The sequence below is a fragment of the Mugil cephalus genome, chromosome 4 (assembly GCF_022458985.1).
Source record: "Mugil cephalus isolate CIBA_MC_2020 chromosome 4, CIBA_Mcephalus_1.1, whole genome shotgun sequence".
In the NCBI taxonomy this organism is placed as follows: Eukaryota; Metazoa; Chordata; class Actinopteri; order Mugiliformes; family Mugilidae; genus Mugil; species Mugil cephalus.
The window spans coordinates 1,421,535-1,445,009 of record NC_061773.1 but is presented as its reverse complement, the minus strand read 5'-3'; the positions used below and the strand labels follow the sequence as shown (position 1 = coordinate 1,445,009).

The following is a 23,475-nucleotide window of genomic DNA, read 5'->3' as shown; positions in this document are numbered from 1 at the left end:
TAACTTGAAGGCTGCTTTATTGTTTGGAAATAGATTCGTGCTCAAATGAAGACATTCTTTCACTGATTCTTGTTTAATTGTCCCATGTTGTTGTGCAACACATGTCCACTTTCTGACTGTATTAGTGGCAAGAGAAAATGACAGTCAAAATGTTATTTATTTATCTTTTGTGTCATTTTTTTTCCTATTAACCTATTTTCAAAGAAAAGAAAATTATTTCAGTCATGCTACAAAAGAATGGCCTCATATACCGACTGGTAAACCAACATTTGGAAATGAACAGAAGTGTAAAACAGAAGGCAAGCTTGTTGTCCTAACTGGCCTGAGAAGAGCCAGTAAACAGAACACACACAGAGAGAGCACTTGTACTACATGACTCTACAAGATGTTAGTCCAGACAGTCTAATCTAGGTGGTGAGTTTTCAGTTTTTATTTTGAACTCAGTACATCATTTCTATCGTGCTCCAGTTTTGATGATTCACTCTCATGGGTGTTGAGATCCTCAATGCTGATTTTATAGACAGACTAAATAGAAAGCTAAAAAGGCACGTGCCGTTAAGAGATATTGCACCATAAACAAACACACAGACAGTTAAGACAACTAACCCTTAAAATCATTAAATATATCATATTGAAAGTGACAGCGAAATTAACTGCAAGCTGCAGCAGTGTGTTACCGGGAAGACATGAAGGGTTAGTGCTGCAGCAAGCGAAAAATTGTTCACACAAAGTTAGTTGCGCGGCTCGCACTGGTTAAGCAGCCATCGCCTGAAAAAGCCTATGAGTGTGTGTGTGTCTGTATATTTTTGTGTGTACAATATAGGAAACTAGGGGCAAGACATCTTCACACGTGTACAAAAGGGTATGCTGGTAGTGCAATCCTCTCACCAAGGCAGGCTCCACAAATTCTCAGCAAGCAGCCAGTACAACACCATGCATTGTACGCTGGTACCCAGTATGCAGAAGTCCTGGGCAGGCCAGAGTTTTGGTTATTCTCTGAACATACCACAAAGAAAGAAGCGTGATCAGTTACACTCTGGTTTCACCTCAATGCAAGGAGTGAACAGGAGAGTTGAGTTACAGTCATTGTTCTATGTATATATATACTATATATATATATATATATATATACATATATATATATATATATATATATATATATATATATATATATATATATATATATATATATATATACATACATATATATACAAAAGGTGGAATATATATATATATAATATATATGTAATATAGCTCTTTACATGTACGTAGTGATTTATACAGTTTTAAATAGTTTTTCTTTTTAATATAGATTCGTTTAGCTTACTCCCCTCTTTTTTTTGTGAAAAGTGACTCAAAAATAAATAATACTAAGAAGAATAATCTATCCCATTCTAACAAATGCGTCACAGCCTAACATGGGTGACAAAGGGGTGTCAGCTGGAAGCCATTCTATTTATGGTTATTAATATTTAGTGTTAGATTAATAGCTGTAGTTTTTTTAAGTAATCCTGTATTTACAAAAAAACTACACATGCTGTTAAAATAATATATTACATTATTTATAGTTTCTTAAAAAGTCCAGTCTTAGCTTTTTGAAGTTTGTGCCCTATGGAACATAGCCTGATTTTTTTTCTTTCTTTCTTTTTTTTTGTTTTTATTATTTTCTCCCCCTAATGGATGTATGTGTATTTTATTTATTTATTTTTTTAATTTTCTTTTCCCTGTCATCTTATATCCACGACGACCTTGGAGAAAATGGACGGCAGTAGCTTTTATGCTTATCATTCAGAGTTTTATTTGGTTCAAGTTAACACCCACACTGATTTTGGAGATCTCATGCAGCAACTGGACCATGGAACTTGAAAACGAAAATGAGGGAGTTATTCATAAACAGGAAGTGACATCACAGCAGAACAGGAAGTGCAAAAGCTCAGGTGTGGTGCTTAGGCTCACAGTACCATAAAAATGCATCCAGTGCTCTGTTGGTTATTTGGTATTTGTAATGCAGCAGAGCAATGTGAAGAAAAATGGCAAATGAGTGGCTCAGAGCACTCGCTGCTGTTCACTACTGAAGTCTGGGGCCTATCCACTGAGCCTTCCACTTCTGCTTCAGAAAAAATCAAGTGCATTGCCCAAACCAACATATCCCAATTCACTCTCATGACATCTCCTCACAGTGTTTCCTGTACCTGTGTTTGCTATTGGGGTGAATATTATTATTTTGCTCACTGAAATTAACTTAGACCAGACTACTGTCCATGATGACCACAAATGTAATCCTCTATCAATATACACGCCGCCATTACAGGCGAGCGCCATGTTGCTGCTTCATCGAGATGCTTCTAGCCCTATAGTGCTAAGCGTCACAAGCAAGAAGCGCCAAACTGGCCCCTGACCGGGAGGCTGTCAGGGTGGGACAGCCAACCCGTGATCATTGTCCATCAACATGGCATAAAACTAAAAGAGTAAATCATGATTTCATAAATACTCCCATCACATTCACTTGCATTTTGTTGCAGAGCTCATAATTGTACATCTATAATATCTCCTGAGAAAAAGGGATGAATTTTTCAAGCATTGCATACATTTCTAGGGTCTCTCTGTCTAATAACGACAGTGAATAAAACAGAATGGGTGGGGCATACTTCACCCGATCCCACTCCGTAGACAAAGGGCAACAAGGGATAACAAGGCAGATCTCTTTGGCTTCTCCACACACAATGTTCTCATTACTCTTCCAGAATATTCTTCAGTTTCTCATTAAAACAAGATACTAATAACACCCGACAAATAGAGCCCAGCACAAGACCACTATCCTCTCAACGCCTAACCTCAACACCCAAAACATGAAACTTACATTGGGGAGGAATAGAAAGAAAGAAAGAAACAAACAAACAAACAAAGAAGGAAAATAAAAATAAAAAGGGCATTTACATTTGAACATATGTAAATAAGCTACATGAACTCAAACAATGAACTTTTCCCAGCCCTTTCAGAAAGGTCTAACCACCCATTGAGAAACATCAGAAATAGAAAGGAGTTTGCCGTACCTGTGAAATCCCCTCAGACCACTGACAGTAGGACTCCTAAAATGCCCGCTCACAACAAACATAAAGGCAGATGGTATGGAACATTACAGAGTTGCATACAAATTAGAAATAAAAGCTTTTTAGTTTCAAAGTGTTGCACCCTTGAAAATAGTTAGTCCAAATTAACAAACACTTCAGTCCCATGATACACACGCTTTTTTTTGACATCCTACACACTCAAAATCTCCAGAGCAGCAAAATCATTGTTTGGATTACCACTAATTGTAGTGTCATTTACCCATACAGAAGCAACCCGTTAAACATCTGAAATGTGTTGAGTGATGAGATAAAAATTTGGATCCATTTCAGATGATCAACCCTCATATCACTTATCTTTGTTGAACAAATTACTCTGAACTCTTCCAATTTTTGACAGTGTCTCGATGTGTCGTACAGTCGAGGTCACCATTGTGGTCTGAGTATTAGTGTCTTGTGGACTATGATAATTCATGCAAGATTTCTGATCAAAACATGCCATCATGCAAGTCATTTCTATTGCATTGAACAAGCACAATTACTTTATGTATTTGTTTGGAAATCTTTCTGAGTAAATGTAAGCCCTTGGCCCGAGTTGACCCCATAGTAAACAGACCCTTAACCAATTTGGTGTGAAAGCCCATGTAAAAAAAAAAGCATTTGGATGTGCGTATAACAAAGATAAAATGAGTACAAGAGTTGTGTGACATGGGCAAACTGTTGAAGATTGTTCATTTTTTCTGTTTGCATTTTCGCTGCTCAAATAAACAATTTCTAGCTTTGATAAAACAAAAAAAAGTACTTCCCACACTCTCTATATTGTTTGTGTCTTTCACTCACCAGTCATCCTTCTGTTTACTCATAGAGTGAGTGTATCATATGCTCCTCTATGCTTTTCAGCACTAAACGACATGGAAACAATCGCTGGTTGCAGTTCATCAGCGTCAAGCATTGTCCTCGTTTTTCTTTCACATTACTGTCTTCCATAGGAATCCGTTAGTTGCGTCCAGGCGCTGGACTCCTGTTTTTTTTTCTCCCGTTCCACCTCTAGGTGCAGAGTTACGTGTCTTATCTATAGACCAGTGGTAAGTGAGCAACAGACATTTCCTCATCTGTTTTCATTTCCTTTTGTTAAGCTCGGTAGTCTAAATACAACAGTGTCACACAGTATGCTGATTATGTTTGGTTTGAGTAAAGTTTGAGAGTCTTCAAGCTGTAACAGACCAAGGTGCGTCCCTCTGCGTCAATATAAGAATGAAGTCTGTAAACAAAATTATTGAATAGTATTTTTTTCTTGACTTGCAAATGAAATAATCTGTACATCTGTGTGGGTGAGTTTCCTCTCGCTTTGCTTGAAGTTACATTGTTATAATCTTTATTGTTATTACTGTGATTATTAATCCACCGCCCTAACATTTAGATTCCCTGATGTCTTTTTGGTTTCTTCCCTTCTCTTTCCTCCCCCCTTTGCCCTCATTGTTGTCATCCTGTTTCTCCTTGTCAGGTTTGGTTACACTGTCATAAGAGGGCAAGGAGGCAGTGGAGGGGGTGCCCTCCTTCTTTTCTTGTTCCTGATTGTTACCACCATTCTCCACTTTGTTATTGGCCGGTTTGCGCTTATATACAAAACCCCGTCTCGCCAGGTAGACGCGGTAGGCCCTCTGAATGATTCTGACTGACACGTCCTCCTGCTTGCGCCGCAGAGTAGTGGTGATTGGCTCATAAGAGACTTTAGAGGGATTGGCTGCCACAAAACGCTCCTCCATTTGTTGCCTCAACATGTCCAGCTCGCCGCTGTCGCCCAGCACACGCTTTGTGAAGGCAAATAGGATGTCCAGGCAGTGGATGCGGTCTCCACTCACCATGGGCATGTCCATGGCGATCAGCTCAATCGTATTCGGCTTGGGCACGCGGAGTGGGTGTTCGAGTGCATCAGCAAAGTCAGAAAGCTTGGCATAAGTGATGAACTGGGAGGCATCAGGGTCGAACTTCTCCCAGATTTCATAAAAGGTCTCAAAGTCATCCTCACTCAGTGGGTCGGCACTCTCCTCTGTGGCCACGCTGAAGTTCTCCAGGATGATGGCGATATACATGTTCACCACAATCAGGAAAGAAATGATGATGTACATAACAAAGAAGAAGATGCCCACGGATGGGTTGCCACAGTCTCCAGTGGCAGGGGTTCCAGCATTCTCCAAATAAGGGTCACAGTCTGGAGGATAGTTGAGAATGGGCAGCAGTAGGCCGTCCCAGCCTGCCGACGTGGTAATCATAAACAGGATGATCATACTGTTGCCAAAGGTCTCAAAATTGTACATGTCATCAATCCCAGCCCCGTGTTTCACATAGCCAAAGTTGGACATGCCAAAGATGGAGAAGATGAACATGACCAGGAAAAGCAGCAGTCCGATGTTGAACAATGCAGGAAGTGACATCATGAGGGCAAACAACAGAGTTCTGATTCCTTTGGCACCCTTGATGAGACGCAGGATTCTGCCGATACGAGCTAAGCGGATCACCCTGAACAGCGTCGGTGACACAAAGTATTTCTCAATCAGCTCAGCCAGAAACATTCCTGGAGTTGAAAGGAAGCAAAAGAGGAACAACACACAGCATGTTCAGCTGGGATTTAGGAGCATTTCTGCCATTACACTCTTGAATAACACGGTTCTGGTCTTATACCTTGAAACCGGACTAACAGAGAAAACCGGTATTGCTTCATGACAACTGAAGAAAGTAGTCAGTTAAGTCCTCTTTACTATCTTTGTTTGCTGGGCCCTTCAAGCCCATTTACGCAGATGCTTCCTGACCTTATTTGTAAGCTTCTTCACGCTTGTATCCCCAGAGCATAAATGACCTTGCAAACTGTAGGAGGTAAATGAATACTTGCCCACAATTGACAGGATGACCACAACCACGTCAAAGATGTTCCAGCCATTGGTGAAGTAGTAGTGACGAAGTGCAAACAGCTTCAGTAAGAACTCGCCGGTGAAGACCACAATGAAGATGAAGTTGACCCAGTAAAGCACGTCTTCCGTCTCCTTTGACTGATCGTCTGTCTCAACCATCATAGTGACCATGTTGAGGCAGATGAGGATCATGATGGAGATGTCGAACACTTGCTGCGTCACGAAGTCAAACACCATGCCCTGGATGTTGTTCTGTGGAGAAAGCAAGTGAATGTAAGAATACAAAAATGTAAGAATGTGTCTGAAAAAGAAGGAAGAGAGATTTTTGTCTGCTGGTGAAGATGGCAAAATTATATTTACCTGAGGCCTGGGTATTGGTTTTTGTGGTTTCTTTGACCCCAGTTTCTTCATGGCATTGTAGTATTTCTTTTGCTCTTCAGTCATGAAGATGTCTTGACCTCCAAAGTAAAGGGACGAAAAACAATTTGGTTATAATCTGAAAGAATTGAGACCACTCATCCCAGTGCTAATCCCAATACATTTTAAAATAAGAGACAGGTGGCAGTATTTGGATCATACAAACCTTATGTTATGTTAGCTAAGCCAAGTTAAGATAATTGTAACAATGCTGGACATTGTAAAAGTCTATGAGTTGATCTTATCTAACTCTTGGGAGGAAAGTGAATCAAGTTATGATGAATTTTAAGAAGGCAAAAGAAGGGAAAATAAGTCTTATCTTTTTCTTCTGTTGGTTGAAGTTATCAATGATGACACCAATAAAGAGGTTTAGGGTGAAGAACGAGCCGAAGATAATGAATATGACAAAGTAGATGTACATGTATAAGTTGTCCTCGTAGCGGGGCTGGTCCTCCACCTGGGAAAAGGCAGAACCAAATGTGCATAACAACTGTATTGATCTGGAAGATTTCAAGACTTTAAAACTGCAAATACTCACTTTTCTAGAATCTATTGCTGCATACATAATGTCCATCCAGCCTTTGAATGTTGCCTATGAAGTGGGCAGTCACAGCGTGTGAGTAAACAGGTTTTAACACCCGACATTAGCAGAAAGAAACAAATCAGAGGTGGTAACATAAGATTCTTACCACTTGCAGGAGTGCCAGGTATCCGGCACCCACATTGTCAAAATTGATCTTGACATTTTTCCATCTGACTTCACTGTAATTTGCATTGATGAGCGCAAAGCACTCTGTTTTGTTGTTCACATCCTCCGGCAAAAAGTTCTCCTCTGCTGTTTCATTGTAACAGTAATAATACTTCCCAGCGAACAGGTTGACGCCCATGATGCTGAAGATGAGCCAAAATATGAGACACACCAGCAGCACATTCATGATGGAGGGAATTGCACCCACCAAGGCATTCACTACAACCTGAAGAGTACAGGGAACGGAAACAGACAAAGGTACAGGTTAAAAACCAACGGACAAGCTTCATGGAAATAGTTACACATAAGAACATCGACACAAACTTCCAAAGAAATGCACATTCTCCCTCTCCACTGGAAGTTCTACTAATGGCACAAATAAATAACTATATGGTGTAACAATACCAGTGCAGCAGGTCACACAATACAACACACAATGTTACACAACTGTGACAATCCAACTGTGATTTCCAAGTCTTCATTTCATTCCAATCAGTAAGTTGTATGGGTATATGGATTTTATCATAGATTTTTAGTGTCAAATATGAAACACACAAGTAAATATACACAGATCAAGCATAACATTATGTCCTATAAGTTGTGACTCATCAGAGAATGGACATGGGTCTTCTGAGGGTGTCCTGTGGTATCTGGTAACAGGATGTTGTTAGTGGGGGCCTCTGTGGGTCATCCCACAGATACTTGATCAATTTAGGTCAATGTGTGTGTGTGTGTGTTTGTGTCACAGGTCAAGTCAATGTTATTTACCTCTCCTGACAGTAATTACCTAATAATAACCTAATAAAGTTATGCCGGATCAGTGTATGCTTGCATTTGTTTTTTCATCAAATAGAAAAACATATTTAAAACTATGTACCTGTTCACGTTTTCATGCAGCAATATCGTACATGTATAGTTTAGACGTAACTGGACCCTCTGGCATTCAGTTACACAATTGTGATGCAATATATTATTACACTGCTATAAAATAATATTATTCTTAGGTTTTTCTTGAGTGTAAAAAATAGTATTTTCATATAGCCTATAACTGTATTGTACTGTAATGACAGCTCTTTGCTTTAAGAGAAGAACCATATAAATGTGCATTTCCGAAGAGAAAGGCAACATAGATACAGAAAGTCAAATGAACCAAAACTGTACGGGCAAACATCAAATGTCAAACCTCTCTGGGTTCTGTTTTCACTCTAGTGTTCTGCCTAATGTTATACTATAGAGCATCTTAATGATTTGTTTCTATAACTACTAAATGGTGATCATGAAAACCATGGTGATGATATTCACTGAGAATTGATGAGCAAGGATGGTGAGGGAGGGGGTATGCAACCAGAAGTTTGTTGATCTTCCAGTGTGACAATGCCAAAGCCAAACTGTGATAAGATCCGATAACAGGAGGCAGAGCAAAAGTCAGGAGGCATTGAGCCTCGACATGAAGAGGATTTTTGTTTCAGCCCAGCAACAACCATAGGCTAATCCTATCCATCACACAAGTTTGCTTTTACAGATTTCTATAGTCCAATTGACCCAGTCCTGTGGTTCAGATTGAATCAGGTTTTGTGTTATGGTTCAAACCAACCTCTGGTTGTTCTCTCTGCTGGTACTGAACAGAGCCGAGTAATTATTATGTGCTGCATTATTGAGGACAAATTTACTGATATTGTCTAGTCTTTCATAAGGCATTGCATTGCTTTTACAATTTACTTTTAAAGGATTTATAACGCTCTAGTGCTACTAACCTAACAGTAATTTTTTAGTATGTGAAATGAAATATGGTAAATCAAATCAGATGTGTTCCATCTGACATGATCTGTGTCCATGCAAAGAAGCTTCTCACGGATCAAAGGGGTTACCCTAACAATTCCCCTCAGAGACAAGTTTAAAAGTCTTCTACATTGTCATCTCGAGCATGCGTTGATGCTGTTATTTAGTTGGCATGCAAAAAGACCAGCTGCCTGGTGTCTTAGGTCTTACCCTCATCCCTTCAAAACGTGACAGGGCCCTGAGGGGTCTCAAGGCCCTCAGTGTCCTGAGTGATTTAATCGGGCCTAGATCGGAGAAGCCCAACGCATTAGCTATAAGGCTGACTATAGACACCTACACAGATAGGGACAGAAGGAGAGGGAAAGACAGAGGCAGAGAGGGAGAGATGACCCACATAGTTAGAGGGGATATAGAGAGAAAGGTGGACCCTAAATAAACTGTAAGGATAGCTGAATGGTTATATACACATATATAAGTACAGATATAGTTTCTGTATGTTTGAGTATATGTATTTATATAACATAAAGCTTTAAAAGGGGTTATTACAATATAGAGAGGTCAGTAAAGTGCACCCAAAGTTTCTTTTTTTTGTGTGTGTGTGTTTGGTTCAGTTTGGCAAGCCAGTCTAGCGTGACAACCAGCTTAACAGCACAGTGAGCACACCTGGAAAGAAACTTGTGGTTGACACAGTGAGAGGGAGAGAAGAGAGTCAAACAAAGGGAAAAATCAGAGGAGAGATGTGTTCACAAACACTAAATCAATGTGACACGGCAATATACACACAGTACACAGTACGAAACAGTACAGTTTCCACACCAGAGGGCGGTTTACTTAAAGAGGGGAGAGAAAACGCAGAAGGTTGAGGACAACTTTCAGGGTTAGAAGAGAGGATAACCTGTGAAAGTCCCACCACAGCACACAAACCTTACCCTGGACCCCCAAACACCGACCCCTCAGTCCCTCTCGACAGCTGCACAATGTCTCTCTTAACTTAAAGGGAGACACAGTTATAGGCACCTGCTGTGAGAGAGAGGACAGGTGAATATTAGGGTAGAGGTTTGCATGCAAAGTCAGGATTAAGTTATTTTAACAATATAGTGAGATTTTTCTTTGGCCTATTTAAGGCTTTATCTTGAATAACCAGTGAGTTTTTTTTTCTAGCATTGGATCCCACTATATCTTCCACAAATTATTTTTTTTTGAGAAGACAGAATCCAAATCATACAAGTAGATGACTTGTCATTTTAGGTCCTACGATTTCTTCTATTTGAGTTCTTTTAGGTGGTGCACAGGGGGAAAAAGGGCCACGTGACTCAACTCAACTATAAGTAGGCATTAAGATCATAGCTGAGATTGAAATGCAGTATATCATCTATCCATGCCCCTGTATATCACAATCATGCATTCGCTCCATCCCTCTCAGACAGCTGGAGGCTACAGTGTTTAGTCACCCTGAAAGATCTGTATATAAATAAGCAGTTTGCCACATTTGCTCAGTTAAAAAACAAGTTCTCTCTTCCTGCAACACATTTTTTCCGATATTTGCAGATTAATAACTATGTCCATGATATTTAGAAGGAGGGCCTTGGTAGGACCCGATTTTGCTCTATTAACATCAGGTGCCAGTTAATCCAATTTAAGGTGATGCACAGGCTTCATTATTTAAAAACCAAACTGCACAGAATCTTTCCCACCATTTCCTCTCTACGTGACCAATGTAAATCTGCAGAGGGTTCTCTGACCCACCTGTTCTGGGCATGTCCCACACTGTATAATTTTCTCGGTGCAAAGCACAATTATGTATGGAATGGTTATTGCAAAGAAACCTATTTTAAAACTCTGGAAGACAGATACTGTACCTCAGTTTAAGATCTGGTTGAGTAAGCTCATGGAAAAGGTTCAACATAGCATGATGGACAATGTTAATACATTTTCGGACAATGTTAATACATTTTCGGATATATGGCAGTTATTTCTGGCTCACCTTGATAAATACAACTGCCATCCACCTTTACCATCTCTGTTTAGTACTTGTGCTAAGACTCTAGTGTCAGTGATGCAGCAGCGTGCTTAATTATTGTTTTTTATATGTGCCCTGTTTTGTTACAAAAATACATTGTTGCCCTGCTTGTGGCAGGTTTGACGTTGGTGTCGTGATTTGTTCATTTTGTGTATCCACAACATGCCTTGTCACCTTCGACCTGTAAAACCACCCTGGAGTTGATATATATGACACTCACATCCCATTAACCTTTGTTGACGGCCTGATCTTTAATAATGATAATCATAGTCGCCCTGAAGATGAATCCAGGTGTTTGATAAAGACCATTAGTTCATGTTTAGAGACAACCTGACCAAACTGAACATAGAGTGTTGAGTCACAGCTGTGGACACTGTGACAGTTACTGGAAATATGTCAAATAAGTAGGTATCTGATTACCAAATACAGCAATTGCAGGTGTTGAGAGCCAACAGGAACAAAACATACACTGATGCATCCTTAACATGGAATATTATAGGACATTTTCACATGGTATTCATGTCACTGAATTACTGATAGGCTTCCCTCACAGTCAAAGGGTGGCAGAAAATTGGTGCTCAAGGACAATGGATGACTTACCAACAAATGAAGGACTTTGAACACATTATTAAATACGCATGTGATGAATTTGTAAGATTAGACAATATGAAATTTAAATACCATATCTCCTCAAATAGTGATCAGGGCCTTTATTCACTTCTTTTTGTATATTCCATCATATCTTAGTATTAGCGTTCACCCTGATAAAGGTACTCATTACACTGTTAACCCCAGATTATAGACTGTATAGAGACAGACAGCAGAACTGCTACTCAAAGGTGCAGCCAAAGCAAGTAGAGCTCCCCCTGTCAATTGGCTGCAGCATTGATCATAAGCTCCACCTCCATGTTAGTAGATGTGCCAAATTAAAGCACACAAGTAGACATCCAATAATTTTCTTTCAAGAACTGTTTCTGAAACTGTGAAAATTGTTTCATTTTAGGCAGTTAATACCTTACTAGAGCATATTCAAGTGTACATGTTTCTGATAAGAGAGTGAGTCTGGAGGTGGGCGGGCTCTATTCTCTACTTATGGCTCCACTCTTGAACTGTACTGATTAGACTCTGGCTCCAAAGACGGGACATGCGGTCCATATTTATATACAGTCTATGCCCCAGATAACCACTTCAGAAAACCATCATGACAGGAATATAATATACGAATACATCCGGAAGGAATTAAAGGACAACGAGGCAAAGTGGATTAAGATGAACAAATCAAACTCAACACAGACCAGAATGTGAGGAGCATGATTTTACAGCTCAATTATTTTTTAAGTTAAATGGACAATAATGCACATTGTACTTAACTGGCATGTAATTTACTCTTGTTTCTGCTACTGTATATTTATTAAAAGGTTTTTATTTGTCTGTGTTGCCCACTCCTCCAATTGTTATTTGAGACCTGACTATCCATTTTTATTTGAGGAAATATGGTATCCTGAGAAATTAAAAATAAACAAATAAATAAATCACAATTTTATGACAAAAGTCATACGCAGTAAATTGTTAACTAATCATTTAAATGTGACAGGGAACTTGTCAGACCTTGTGTGGCACATTCACATGGCGTGATATTAGATTAGTAATATAGTATTTGAGAAGAGGTTGTCATTCGTCCAGTCATCTGTAAAATTATTCACTTGAGAATTCAGAGTAAAAAAAAAAAAAAAAAAAAAAGATAGGCTCAATTCAATATTCTTTGAAATATACTTTCTTAAGTATACTTTCTCCTTATCTATGACAACATTTACAGAAACTGACAAGACAAAAGTGACAGTTTCTGTAAAGCAGTGCATATTTCAGCGTAACCTCACTTTGCACTCATAGTTATGAGCATCAAATACAGGAAGTCGTCATGCACAAAATGGCAGAAAAGGACGAACCACCATAATGTATGTGAGTCACAGGTAAATCACTGAATGACTCAGCAGCCAGAGCTGCGCAGGTACTCTGAAACACACTAGGGTTTGCAGGTATTTACTGTGTTAGAGAAGCTGCTGTTCTGCTGCTGCTGCTACCAGCGGGAGGGGGTTTAGAAAGTCTCAGACTGTGACATGGAGCAGAGTGAGGAAACACCCCTCGTATCAATTTACCATTAATGTCACAAAATATGTCCGCTCTCACCGTCTATATTTCTGTGACCACTGGCGTCTACATCTTGCTGACTATGTACATATAAAAAATGTTAATAATGCCTCTCAGACATGCAAGATCAGGCTCTTTCACAGAATTTTTTTAAGACATTGACACATTTGGCCAATTTTTGCCATATGAGAATAAAAAAAAATTCCATGTTCCCCCATCACAGCATTCATTTGATCTGTGTTTTTAGCATGTTATGGACATAAACTGATATCTGCTGGACTAGAAAACAAGGCAGCTTGCACATTTTGAGACTCTCAAAAGATTGATATACAGCCCTACTTATGGCTAAAGTTGGCCAATGATGCAATGTCTTTAATCAACTTGTGCATAACGAAAGGGTATTCAAGTGTACTTACATCTACAATGAAGAAGTCCAACCAACACCAGGCGTTAGTGAAGTACTTGACAAAGCCGTAGGCCACCCATTTCAGCAACATCTCCAGGATGAAGATATAGGTGAAAACCCGGTCAGCATACTCCAGAATAATTTTAACTGTCTTCCTCTGTTCTATGTACACGTCCTCGAAGGCCTAAAGGGCAGCGGAGAAGCAGCACACAGATTTTTATCACTGACATTTATCACTGATACAGTACAACAAGCAGACTGGGAGGTGAGCCACACATGACACCAAAATATATACAGTATCTTTATCACACTGGGGCCTTGTTCACCCCTGCTATCAACAATCACTCTGGTTGATCAAATAAAAATACGACTAATTAACCACACGCCCAGTTGTAACTCATCAGAGAATGGACATGGGTCTTTTGAGGGTGTCCTGTGGTGTCTGGTAACAGAATGTTGTTAGTGGGGGCCTTTGGTTCCTATGGGTTGAGGGGAGGGGCCTCTGCGGATCATCCCACAGACACTTGATCAGTTTGGGATCTAGTGAATTTGGAGGCCAGGTCAACACCTTGTGCTGTTCTATATGTTTTTTGAGTTGTTCCTAAACAGTTTTTGTGCGTGTTTCTGTGTCAGGCTGCATCCTGCTGGGGATGTCTGCTGCCATCAAGGAGTGTCATTGTTATGGGGTGGGGGATCTGGTCTGGTCTAGATGGGTGGTATATAACTAAGTGACATCCACTCCAATGAATACCAGGTCCAGAAGTTTCCCAGCAGAACACCGTACTGTCACAGGATGGTCAATGTTATTCATTTCTCTTGTCTGAGGGTTTAATGCTTTTTAATGTGGCTGATCAGTGTCTGTGCATTTTCTTTGCCACTGATCATTCATTAAAGGAGCTCTGTGACTCGTGAAGCTGCCTATTTGTGATCTGATCATCCAGGAATTGTGATGTTATCAAGTATGATCAGGGCCTTGAACATTTTCTGTGCTTAAATGAGTTGTGTTCATAGTCATGGAATAATAGTTGATAAAGGAAAGACCACATCGTACTAGACTGATGATTCACTACTGCTTCTATATATTGCATAGCAAGCAAGGGTTTTGATTTGGCTAGAGGCCTTCCACCTTCCAGAAAGCTGCAAACCTAAGCTGGACTCTGTAAGTTGAAAGGCTGGTGCATTACAGCACTTTGCTGGCCATTAGCAACAATCATATAATGAGCAGTCGCAGAAGAAAAGCAGGAGATGATCTTCCTTGCTCACATCCTCAGCGAAATGAATACTAGTTGTATTTATTAATTCGCTCGGTTTTATTTATGCTTCTTCCAAGTTGTTTCTTACACGCCATCTCTCATCCCATTTTAAAGCATCGTCTAGCTTCATAATAAATATGTAGGCATAGCAGTAACATCATTAGACAATGTTGATGAGTGTGCGCAAAAGTGGGACGAGGTAACACTGTGCCCCTGTGCTCTCACCAGGGCTCCACTGCTGAGCAGGATCATGAAGATGATGAGAGTTTCAAACCAGTTGTGTTCTACTATCAGGTAGCAGGTCTTCCTCAGGAACCACCAGTGTTTTCCCCAACCGTGGGTGATCGGAACATCACAGCACTTGTATTTGGCCACGCATTCTGTTTGACAGATAAAACCACGAATGTGGATATACATTAAAATGGAAAATATAGTATATAAAAATGGTGATAAGAATAAGTGCCTTTGTTATTAAACTACAAAGTCAGACAGTAAACATCACCTACCATCTGTCCAGCAGGCGTCTGGGTCTAGATACTCCTCCACAACCTCCACCACTGCCACTTCCTCCACATCGGGCTTAATGTCTATTGTGCTGCCCTCAGATGAACTGGTGTCATCCAGCTGGGGACAAACAGAGCACCAAAGAGATCCGTTCAACCCCTGAATGTCTCTCTGAAATCAGCAGTGAGTTTCTGCAAGCGTACAGTATGTCTGTGGCAGTGTGCCAGTACACCCATTACATTAATTCCCCTTTGGGTTTATACGCATGACATGATTTATTGCTAGAGGAATGCATGATGTAGTCATGTAATGTGGCTAGTTTTCCCTCTGTTATTGTCTATTATTAATAGAGTTACATGGACACAATTAAGCCTGATCAGTGTACACTGGAACTAGTAATGATGGTCATTGCTTTAATTGCACAAATATAGATTCTTAAACTGCATTCATTTATTTATGAGGAAAGAACTAAATCATTATGCTTATACGTGCAAATTTAAACAAATGAGATGCTTCAATATAGAAAAAGTAGAAAAAAATGTGACAAGTACACAAGATCTGTTTATAGGTGCCTGTGACTCTTTTTTCTAAGGCATACCAAAATATTAATATCAATTAGAAAAAATATGTAACATATTTATACATTAAAACCAGAACTGACTGGTGACATTCACCTTTATCAATAAATCATGTCATATTTTAGGTAAAGGTGAGGCAGAAGAAACCACTCTTAAAATCTCTGCTTTTCTGTTTAGCTGTTAGCAGCCCTCACTGCGACTTCTGCCTGCAGCGTGGCCTGTGGCTGGCTGTGGTGCAGGGAACATCAAGATTGTGTGGTAGGTTGAGGGAGCCCAGTGGAATATGAACCTGGTGCAGGTACAGTAGTGATGCAGCTGCACCATACTCTTTCTTCCTCCAACGAACTGGGTCAAGGTGACCCACTTCTGCAAGCTTTGGCTATGTTTTATCCTTCTCCTATATTGATAGAATACTGTAGACTGTCTGAGGTCTCATCATACGTACCTTTGCCTGTCTGCACGGTCAGCACACAGGCTTAGTGTTACAGTGCTCCGGTCCAAATAGATATTCTGAAATGTCAGGCAGACTGAGAGCCTCCAGTCTTGCAGTTCAGGCCAGTTCTACTTATCTCATGTTACACACTGAGGTGAACTTTTGGTTAACATAACTGAATAAGCTGCCCGTGTGCCTGAATTACTCTGCAGCTTAAAAAGCACCTTTTCCCTTACCATCATCCAGTAATTCACAACAATTCACAATAATTCACCACACTGCAGCCATCCCTTCTCCATTCTCACGCTCTTATTGGTCCTTCCTACTCACATCTTTGCTGTTCTCCACATCCGATTCACTGCTGAAGTCCTCTGTATTTAGGTTTTCAAAGTCGGACTCGCCAACAGCGATCGGAACGCAGACAGTCAGGTTGGGGTTGTGGATGAAGGACATGTAGTCCTCATCAATCATGTACTTTCCCACACTGCTCCCAATGCCACTGGTGGTGCCATTTCCATTTTTAGCATAGTCCAGTTCGCGGTTGATGTCCACTGTGTGGTTTGCAATGCAGTTGAGCTTCTTCTCATATATATCACCCAGTGGCTTCTCTTCATCTTCTATAGGCTGCATGTCAGAATGACAAAATAAAATGAATAAACATGCCATCATAAATCAAGGATGTCATCCAATAGCTGGCTGGTGAACCTTTAGAGAAGAGTTCCAAGAATAGAATGCCCTTTATTGTCATTATACAGTGCACAACAAGAGTGAAGAACTGCTCAGGCATGTAGATGTTTGGTTAATGTATGTGGTACCTTCTTGAGCACTGTGGCCACAAAGACTCGCATGTTGACCTTGAACCAGGCAATCCCCTTTTTAATGCGGGCGACCGCTAGCTGGAGGTTGTTAGGCTCACCATCGTCATCTGTGGCAGCGAGGTTGTCTGCACTGAATGAGCTCAGAAGCAGGGCCAGGAACAGGTTCAGCACCTTGAGACGAAACACCACGAAACCTGTAATCTCTCATAAAATCTCTGTGAAAATCTCTGGTATCATTCATAAAAATCTAAACCATTTAATTTTTCTTACCACCAGGTTTCCAATAACCATGACCATCATGAAGACAGTCAGACACATGGTCTGTCCTGCCACCTCCATACAGTCCCACATGGTCTCAATCCACTCGCCACACAACACTCGGAACACAATGAGGAAGGAGTGAAAGAAGTCGTTCATGTGCCAGCGAGGCAGCTCACAGCTCTGTGCGATCTTACACACGCAGTCCTTGTAGCTTTTTCCGAACAGCTGCATGCCCACCACGGCAAAGATGAAGACAATGATGGCCAACACCAGAGTCAGATTACCTAGAGCTCCCACTGAGTTACCGATGATCTTGATTAGCATGTTGAGTGTGGGCCATGATTTGGCCAGTTTGAACACTCTTAACTACAAGGAAAACAAAAAACAGGGTTATTTCGCAATTTTTTGGCATTCACAAACCACAATCTGATCATGAGTTCATTACAGGGGAACCTTTCAAGGCTTACACAAAACAAATCTGACAGTACAAAAGAACATTAATAAAATAATCATTTGTGCCTGACATATTCATCTCACATTAACAATAATCTGATACATAGTCAATGCTGAGATTCCACTTACCAATCGGAAAGACCTGAGCACTGACAGGCCTTCCACATCAGCCAGCCCCAACTCAACTAAACTTAGAGTAACAATGAAGCCATCAAAGCAGTTCCAGCCTTCCTGGAAATAGTAGTAGGGATCCATGGCGATAAGCTTGGCGAACATCTCACCAGCAAAGATTCCCGTGAAAACCTGCAGACCCACACGGAATGATATGTAATGTTTAAATGGTGCAGATTTCAGTCCCTCCATATTTGGATTCAGAAAACATTATTTCACCCCAGAGGACAATTGAGGGCACACAGAGCAGGCAACAATGACATAAAACAGAGTGGAAAAGTTCTGTTAAAATAATTAACATTGAATAAAAAAATCTGAATATATATATATATATATATAAAATAAATGAAAAACACACACCTGGTGATGGATAGTGCAAAATTGAATAGTGAAATTTGGCAATAAGGCATTTACCTTCAGTCCACAGTAAAAGTCCAATTGATTTTTTTATTCAGTGATGTATGTATAGGGATACAATGTCCCAATAGAATGTCTGGGTACAATGTCTGCAGGATGATCTTATTTTCTCCAAAAAAGTTGAACTTCGTTAGGAGGTACTGCCTGGAGGTACTGAATGGATAATTATTTAAATCATGTTGATTATCTAAATCAATATATGTTTCATGGTGAAAATCCTGAGTAAAGTGATGCAATTTCAGTGGGGATTTCTTGACTGCATGAAGTCCATCAGTAAAGATGGTTACAATGAACAGCAGTAGTAATACATCATTACAACTTGTTTTTTGTAAAATGTAACTTTACAATAAAACTGACAAAACACAGCAAACTTAAACTACAGCAAATTTTTAAATCTTTCCACATTCTTCCACTTGTGAGGGAGAAAGGAGGGAAGAAAAATGCCCTTTGTGTATTGCATTTAGTTTAATGTAGCACTGGTTGAAATGGATAAGGAAGTCCTAAATGTGAGAACTGCAATGACGGGGGACATACATAGAGCAAAGGCACTGTGCAGATTTTGTATAGAACTGTAGTACTCTGAGCATTTCCCGTATTCATTGACCCGACAGCTAATCATGTGCTCAGTCAGTGCTGCAGAGGACACCCGGTGATTCACACTGCGCCATCCGTCATACCCCACAGATTCTTCTGAGTTCAATTCCTGCCACTCTTTGCACAGCACGCCAATGCCTGTGACCTCATTTCCTGTCTCACTACTGACATGCTGCCAAAATCGCAGCCCTCAGACAGCTACACTACAGTCATACCAGATAGCAAGGGCAGAACAGAGACAGATCAAAATGTCTGCTACAGATTTAGTTAATACTCTGCCAAATCAAGCCCTAAAGAGCCTAAGAGTAAGCAAGAGTCAGAGTTCATCAGAGATGAGGTAAGCTGTATGTAGAGGAAAATGCATGAGTGGCATAAGTTCTGGCTACATTAAAATGGAACTAAATCTTTAATGAGACCCCATCGGATTCCTGTATACGGTATATGTGTGTTCTTAAGCGCGCATATCAAATGATGCGCTGATGAATTGGTTCGAAGATATGTAGGCAGAGCAAACTAAATCTGTAACCATACATGCTGACGTTAAAAAAATAGCTGGGAACGGAGAAAGGACAAAGTGCAGTTCTCACCAGATTGCCGACAGCCAAGACTCCCTCAAACTGCTCAGTCATGGGGTAGTGCTCCATGGCCATGAAAAGGGTATTAAGGACAATGCAGATGGTGATGGCCAGGTCAACAAATGGGTCCATGACAATCAAGTAGACGATGTGCTTGATCTTTAGCCAGATGGGACAGCACTCCCAGATGAGGAACATGTTAGAAAACTTATACCAGCAGGGAGGACACTTCCTCTGAGACTCCTCCAGCTCTGCAGGAAGAGAAAGAGAAGAGAAGAGAGAGAAAAACCAAGAAAAGGTGGAAAGTGTTTAGCAGGTATACTGTGCCTACAATTAAACTTCTCTGTGAAGAACCACCATTTGACAATGATATTATTTTCATGTGGAAGTCTCAAATAAAATACTGAAACCTCTAGAGCAATGAGCTGCAATCACATCTCACGTAAAAGTTAAATTTAACTCATAAAACATTTTGTGGGAAAGCATCTGCCCCCAAGCCCTACAAGTTACAGGACTTCAAATGGTGGATGTCTTTTCTTGCCCATATACTCATATAATTTCGGGCCAGATACAATACAGATTACATGTTGGCACACGGTTGACAATTTTAAGGAGGTAGAAGGGAAACACATGCACTCTCTGTACCTTCTAGCAGTGTGTTGGTGACTACGCTCATCTGACTGTTGGCACGGTCCTTTCCTTTGAATGAGGAGTTGAGCTGATCCACAGATACCATGAGAGAGCCACCGTGCTTCTTCTTAATCTCCAAATCTGTAGTCTGTGCTCAGAGAAAGACAGAAGTTACTCAGTGATGCGACTGACGTGGACGCACGCTCAAAAATTAACACAGATCAAAAACTCATGCTTTAAAGTAATCTAAACCAGAAATGATCCCCAATGTTTGCTCAAGAAGTGAAAGACGCAATGGACACAGCTCTTTACATCAAAGCTTTACACCCAGATTACCCTAATTTGCTCACTTCTTGCATACTATATGACACGTAACATATTCATACAGTAAATTCTCAAATAGTTGCCTTAATTTGACCCAACTTAATAGTGAAGTCTTCATTTAAAACATTACTTTGCTTCATTTCTAATTCCTCAGATTTTCCTGCATGTTATGTCGACTAAGTGTTGACTTTTATTTGAGAATTTAAAGTACACTTTCTGATCCTTCCTCATATACTGCGCATAACAGCACTACAGTACCTAAGAAACATTAAACTGCATGCAGTGGCATGCATGTCAAGAACAGAGGGAAATTCAAGTCATCAGTTGCCGCTACACCATGCTACATTTTAAGAGAGTTAAAAAAAAAAAAAAGCAGGTAGTTTGGTTCAGAATAAAACAAGTGGGTCTAACATGCTGAGAAATACTGTCATAGAAAAAAGTTCAGATTTGTCGTTGCACCATCCATTGGCTCAAAAGCAGAGGATAAATAAGGACAGTGGGAAAGAGTAGAGGAAGGCAGAGGAAAATAGAATAATATGGGAATAGAAACAGTATTGTCCCTTTAAAATTAAGAAGTACAGAATAAAATGTTCTAGTAGCCTTTGTTCATGTGTGAAAACTACTACTACTACACAAGCTTGGTGACAGGTAGGGATGCTACTAGTAGGTATGCTAAGGGGATGAACTCATTTTGCATTCTTGTTCAGTAAGGCAGCATTTGTTGTTTCAGCTGGTTAGTGCCTTCCAGGGCTGTTAAAACGGAAGCAGTGGGAAAAGATCAGGCTGAAAGTGAATGGTGAAATAATAATAAAACAGAATCTAGACATTAAAAGGGAAAGAAAGGAGAGCTGCTGAGTTCAGGTAAAAGAGGAGTAAGAGCCAAGGGGAAGAGGTTGTGAAGGAGAAGCTGCAGAGACCAGGGCCACCACCATCATGCCTAAACTGTATCGGTGTCCCATGGACGTCCTTACACTGTCATCAGTGGCTGCCTTATCTATTTTCACCTCAGGCAGAAGCCGTCTGCCGGGCCCCGGGCCGATGAGAGACACCACGCCATTGCAGTCCACTGTGCTGTTCCTCTTCCCTCCAGAGTGGGGTGCCAGTGGATGGATGCGGGAGGAGCCTTGGCTGTAGCCACTGTAGCTGTTGCGACGGTACGGTATAAACAGGGAGCCCCGGCGGTCTTCGCTCTCCTCTACAGTGCTATGCTCGTCGTCCGCAAACTCATTCTCTGAGCCCATGTCCTTGGAACGGCCTTTGAAGCTGAAGATGCTGCTGCGGCTGTTGTGGCGCGACATGTAGGGTGAGCCTGGGATGCTGAGCAGTGACTGAGGAAGGAGAGATGAATGAAGAGGGGGAGAATTAAGGAGTTATTTAAAACAACATGAGTTCATTGATATGTGGAAAAATGGCCAGATGAGGTGAAGAGGAATGTATGACATATAAAGATATATAATGATTACTAGTTGCATCCCATATATCAAGTTTAAACTGGTTATACATCAAGATGATGCAACAGTAAGATTCTACTTAGGCTTTAATGAATGAGTAATAATAGTCTAAGCCATTGTCTCTGCAGTATCTAAGCTTTCCAGTAGACCTTTTTCCACAAAAGACATTTTGACTTGTCAGGGAAAAGCACAGGTGTCTTAATTATAGATGCATTCCACTTGGGGGAGGTGTTGCTTTTGTGAATTCTGGTCCACTGTCATGCCTTACCGAGACAAATTCAATATGAAAAATGTCTGGTCCGTCAAACAGCACATCGTCCAAAGCAGAGTCATCAGTACTGCTGCTCCCCTTGGGAGGGGGGCTGGCACCATGACTAGGTCTCAAAGGACTTGGGCTAAACCACCAAGATGCAACCTTTCAAACTTATCATCGCCTTTATTAGATCTTTGGAACATCTGCTTAAAATCCTGGCAGTGAACTATCAGATCTTGGTGGACCTGGAGATGAGGCCAGGCAAACTGCAACCACCATATTGAAACCACATATTGTTCTGAAGCCATCAAACACATAGTGTTGCTGGACAGCCCTTGCTTTGTAGTTTTTACTCATTCTGTACTTTACCTGGTTCATGATGGATGTCTTCCTCCCCAGTCGACTTCCTGGGAAACGAATGGTGCTTTTCTTGCTGCCATCATCAGACTCAGACTTAACCACTTTCTCACTATCTCCCTTCTCTTTCTCTTGCTCTTTCTGACGCCATTTCTTCTTTCGATTTCGCCGCTCTTTGGCACTCTTCGAGCTCAGTTTGGAGACCTCGGAGGAGCTGCGGGACAAGTGCCCCCCTCCTTCATCCTCTAATGCAGCTTCTGACACCGTACCGGCAGATGTCGCCATGGCAGCAGCCTGAGTTAAAAAAAAAAAAAAGACATATGATCGAAATACAATATGGAAAACTGGTTAAGGTGTATGTGTGTTTGAAAGAGAGACTGACCTGTGTCTCTTCTTGCTGTTTCTTGAGCTGTTCCAGCATGGCCTTAAATTCAGCCTCTTTTTGTTCCGCCTCCTCCATTGTGGCCTGGTTCTGCTCCTCATAAGCCATGGCCACCACAGCCAAGATGAGATTGACCAAGTAAAAGGATCCCACAAAGATGACCAGCACAAAGAAGATCATATAGGTCTTCCCAGCCGCTCGGAGAGTCTGATAGAAACCACATGGACAATGAAATGAAATTGAATTTCAGATTTAACATGCAAAATAATGTTTTCAAAGAGACATAGCATCCTATTAATAAAATATAAATTGAACGAAGCAGTAAATTCCTTTTTTAGTAAGTAAGTAGTGTATTAGTATGTACTGTATGTATCTGTGTGATGTGTCAGCATCGCTGGTGCTTCTACATCCAGTTCAAGGCTTCTTATAAGAAAACCTCCAGACAGAAAAGATGGTTTATAATGTGTGCATACACACACGCACACACACACACACACACACACACACACACACACACACACACACA

General features: G+C 40.7%; 1 protein-coding gene across 5 annotated transcripts in view; it reads right to left on the bottom strand.

Moving 5' to 3' along the window:
* The window catches only part of scn8ab (sodium channel, voltage gated, type VIII, alpha subunit b), a 43,844-nt gene continuing 20,369 nt past the window's right edge, over positions 1–23,475 (bottom strand). For 3 of the 5 annotated variants that reach the window (XM_047582241.1, XM_047582240.1, XM_047582242.1), the window contains exons 10-28: positions 22,950–23,156; positions 22,580–22,861; positions 21,478–21,834; positions 20,198–20,330; positions 19,565–19,803; positions 17,925–18,098; positions 17,352–17,708; positions 17,079–17,252; positions 16,594–16,887; positions 15,255–15,372; positions 14,974–15,128; positions 13,506–13,679; positions 9,132–9,254; positions 7,084–7,368; positions 6,933–6,986; positions 6,714–6,851; positions 6,338–6,442; positions 5,959–6,229; positions 1–5,643 (exon numbers count right to left, since the gene is read on the bottom strand). In XM_047582241.1, the coding sequence (XP_047438197.1) occupies positions 4,478–5,643; positions 5,959–6,229; positions 6,338–6,442; positions 6,714–6,851; positions 6,933–6,986; positions 7,084–7,368; positions 9,132–9,254; positions 13,506–13,679; positions 14,974–15,128; positions 15,255–15,372; positions 16,594–16,887; positions 17,079–17,252; positions 17,352–17,708; positions 17,925–18,098; positions 19,565–19,803; positions 20,198–20,330; positions 21,478–21,834; positions 22,580–22,861; positions 22,950–23,156 (4,806 nt within the window). In that variant the 3' untranslated portion in view covers positions 1–4,477. The remainder of the gene's footprint in view (positions 5,644–5,958; positions 6,230–6,337; positions 6,443–6,713; positions 6,852–6,932; positions 6,987–7,083; positions 7,369–9,131; positions 9,255–13,505; positions 13,680–14,973; positions 15,129–15,254; positions 15,373–16,593; positions 16,888–17,078; positions 17,253–17,351; positions 17,709–17,924; positions 18,099–19,564; positions 19,804–20,197; positions 20,331–21,477; positions 21,835–22,579; positions 22,862–22,949; positions 23,157–23,475) is intronic. The other 2 variants (XM_047582244.1, XM_047582243.1) reach the window with 1 other exon arrangement.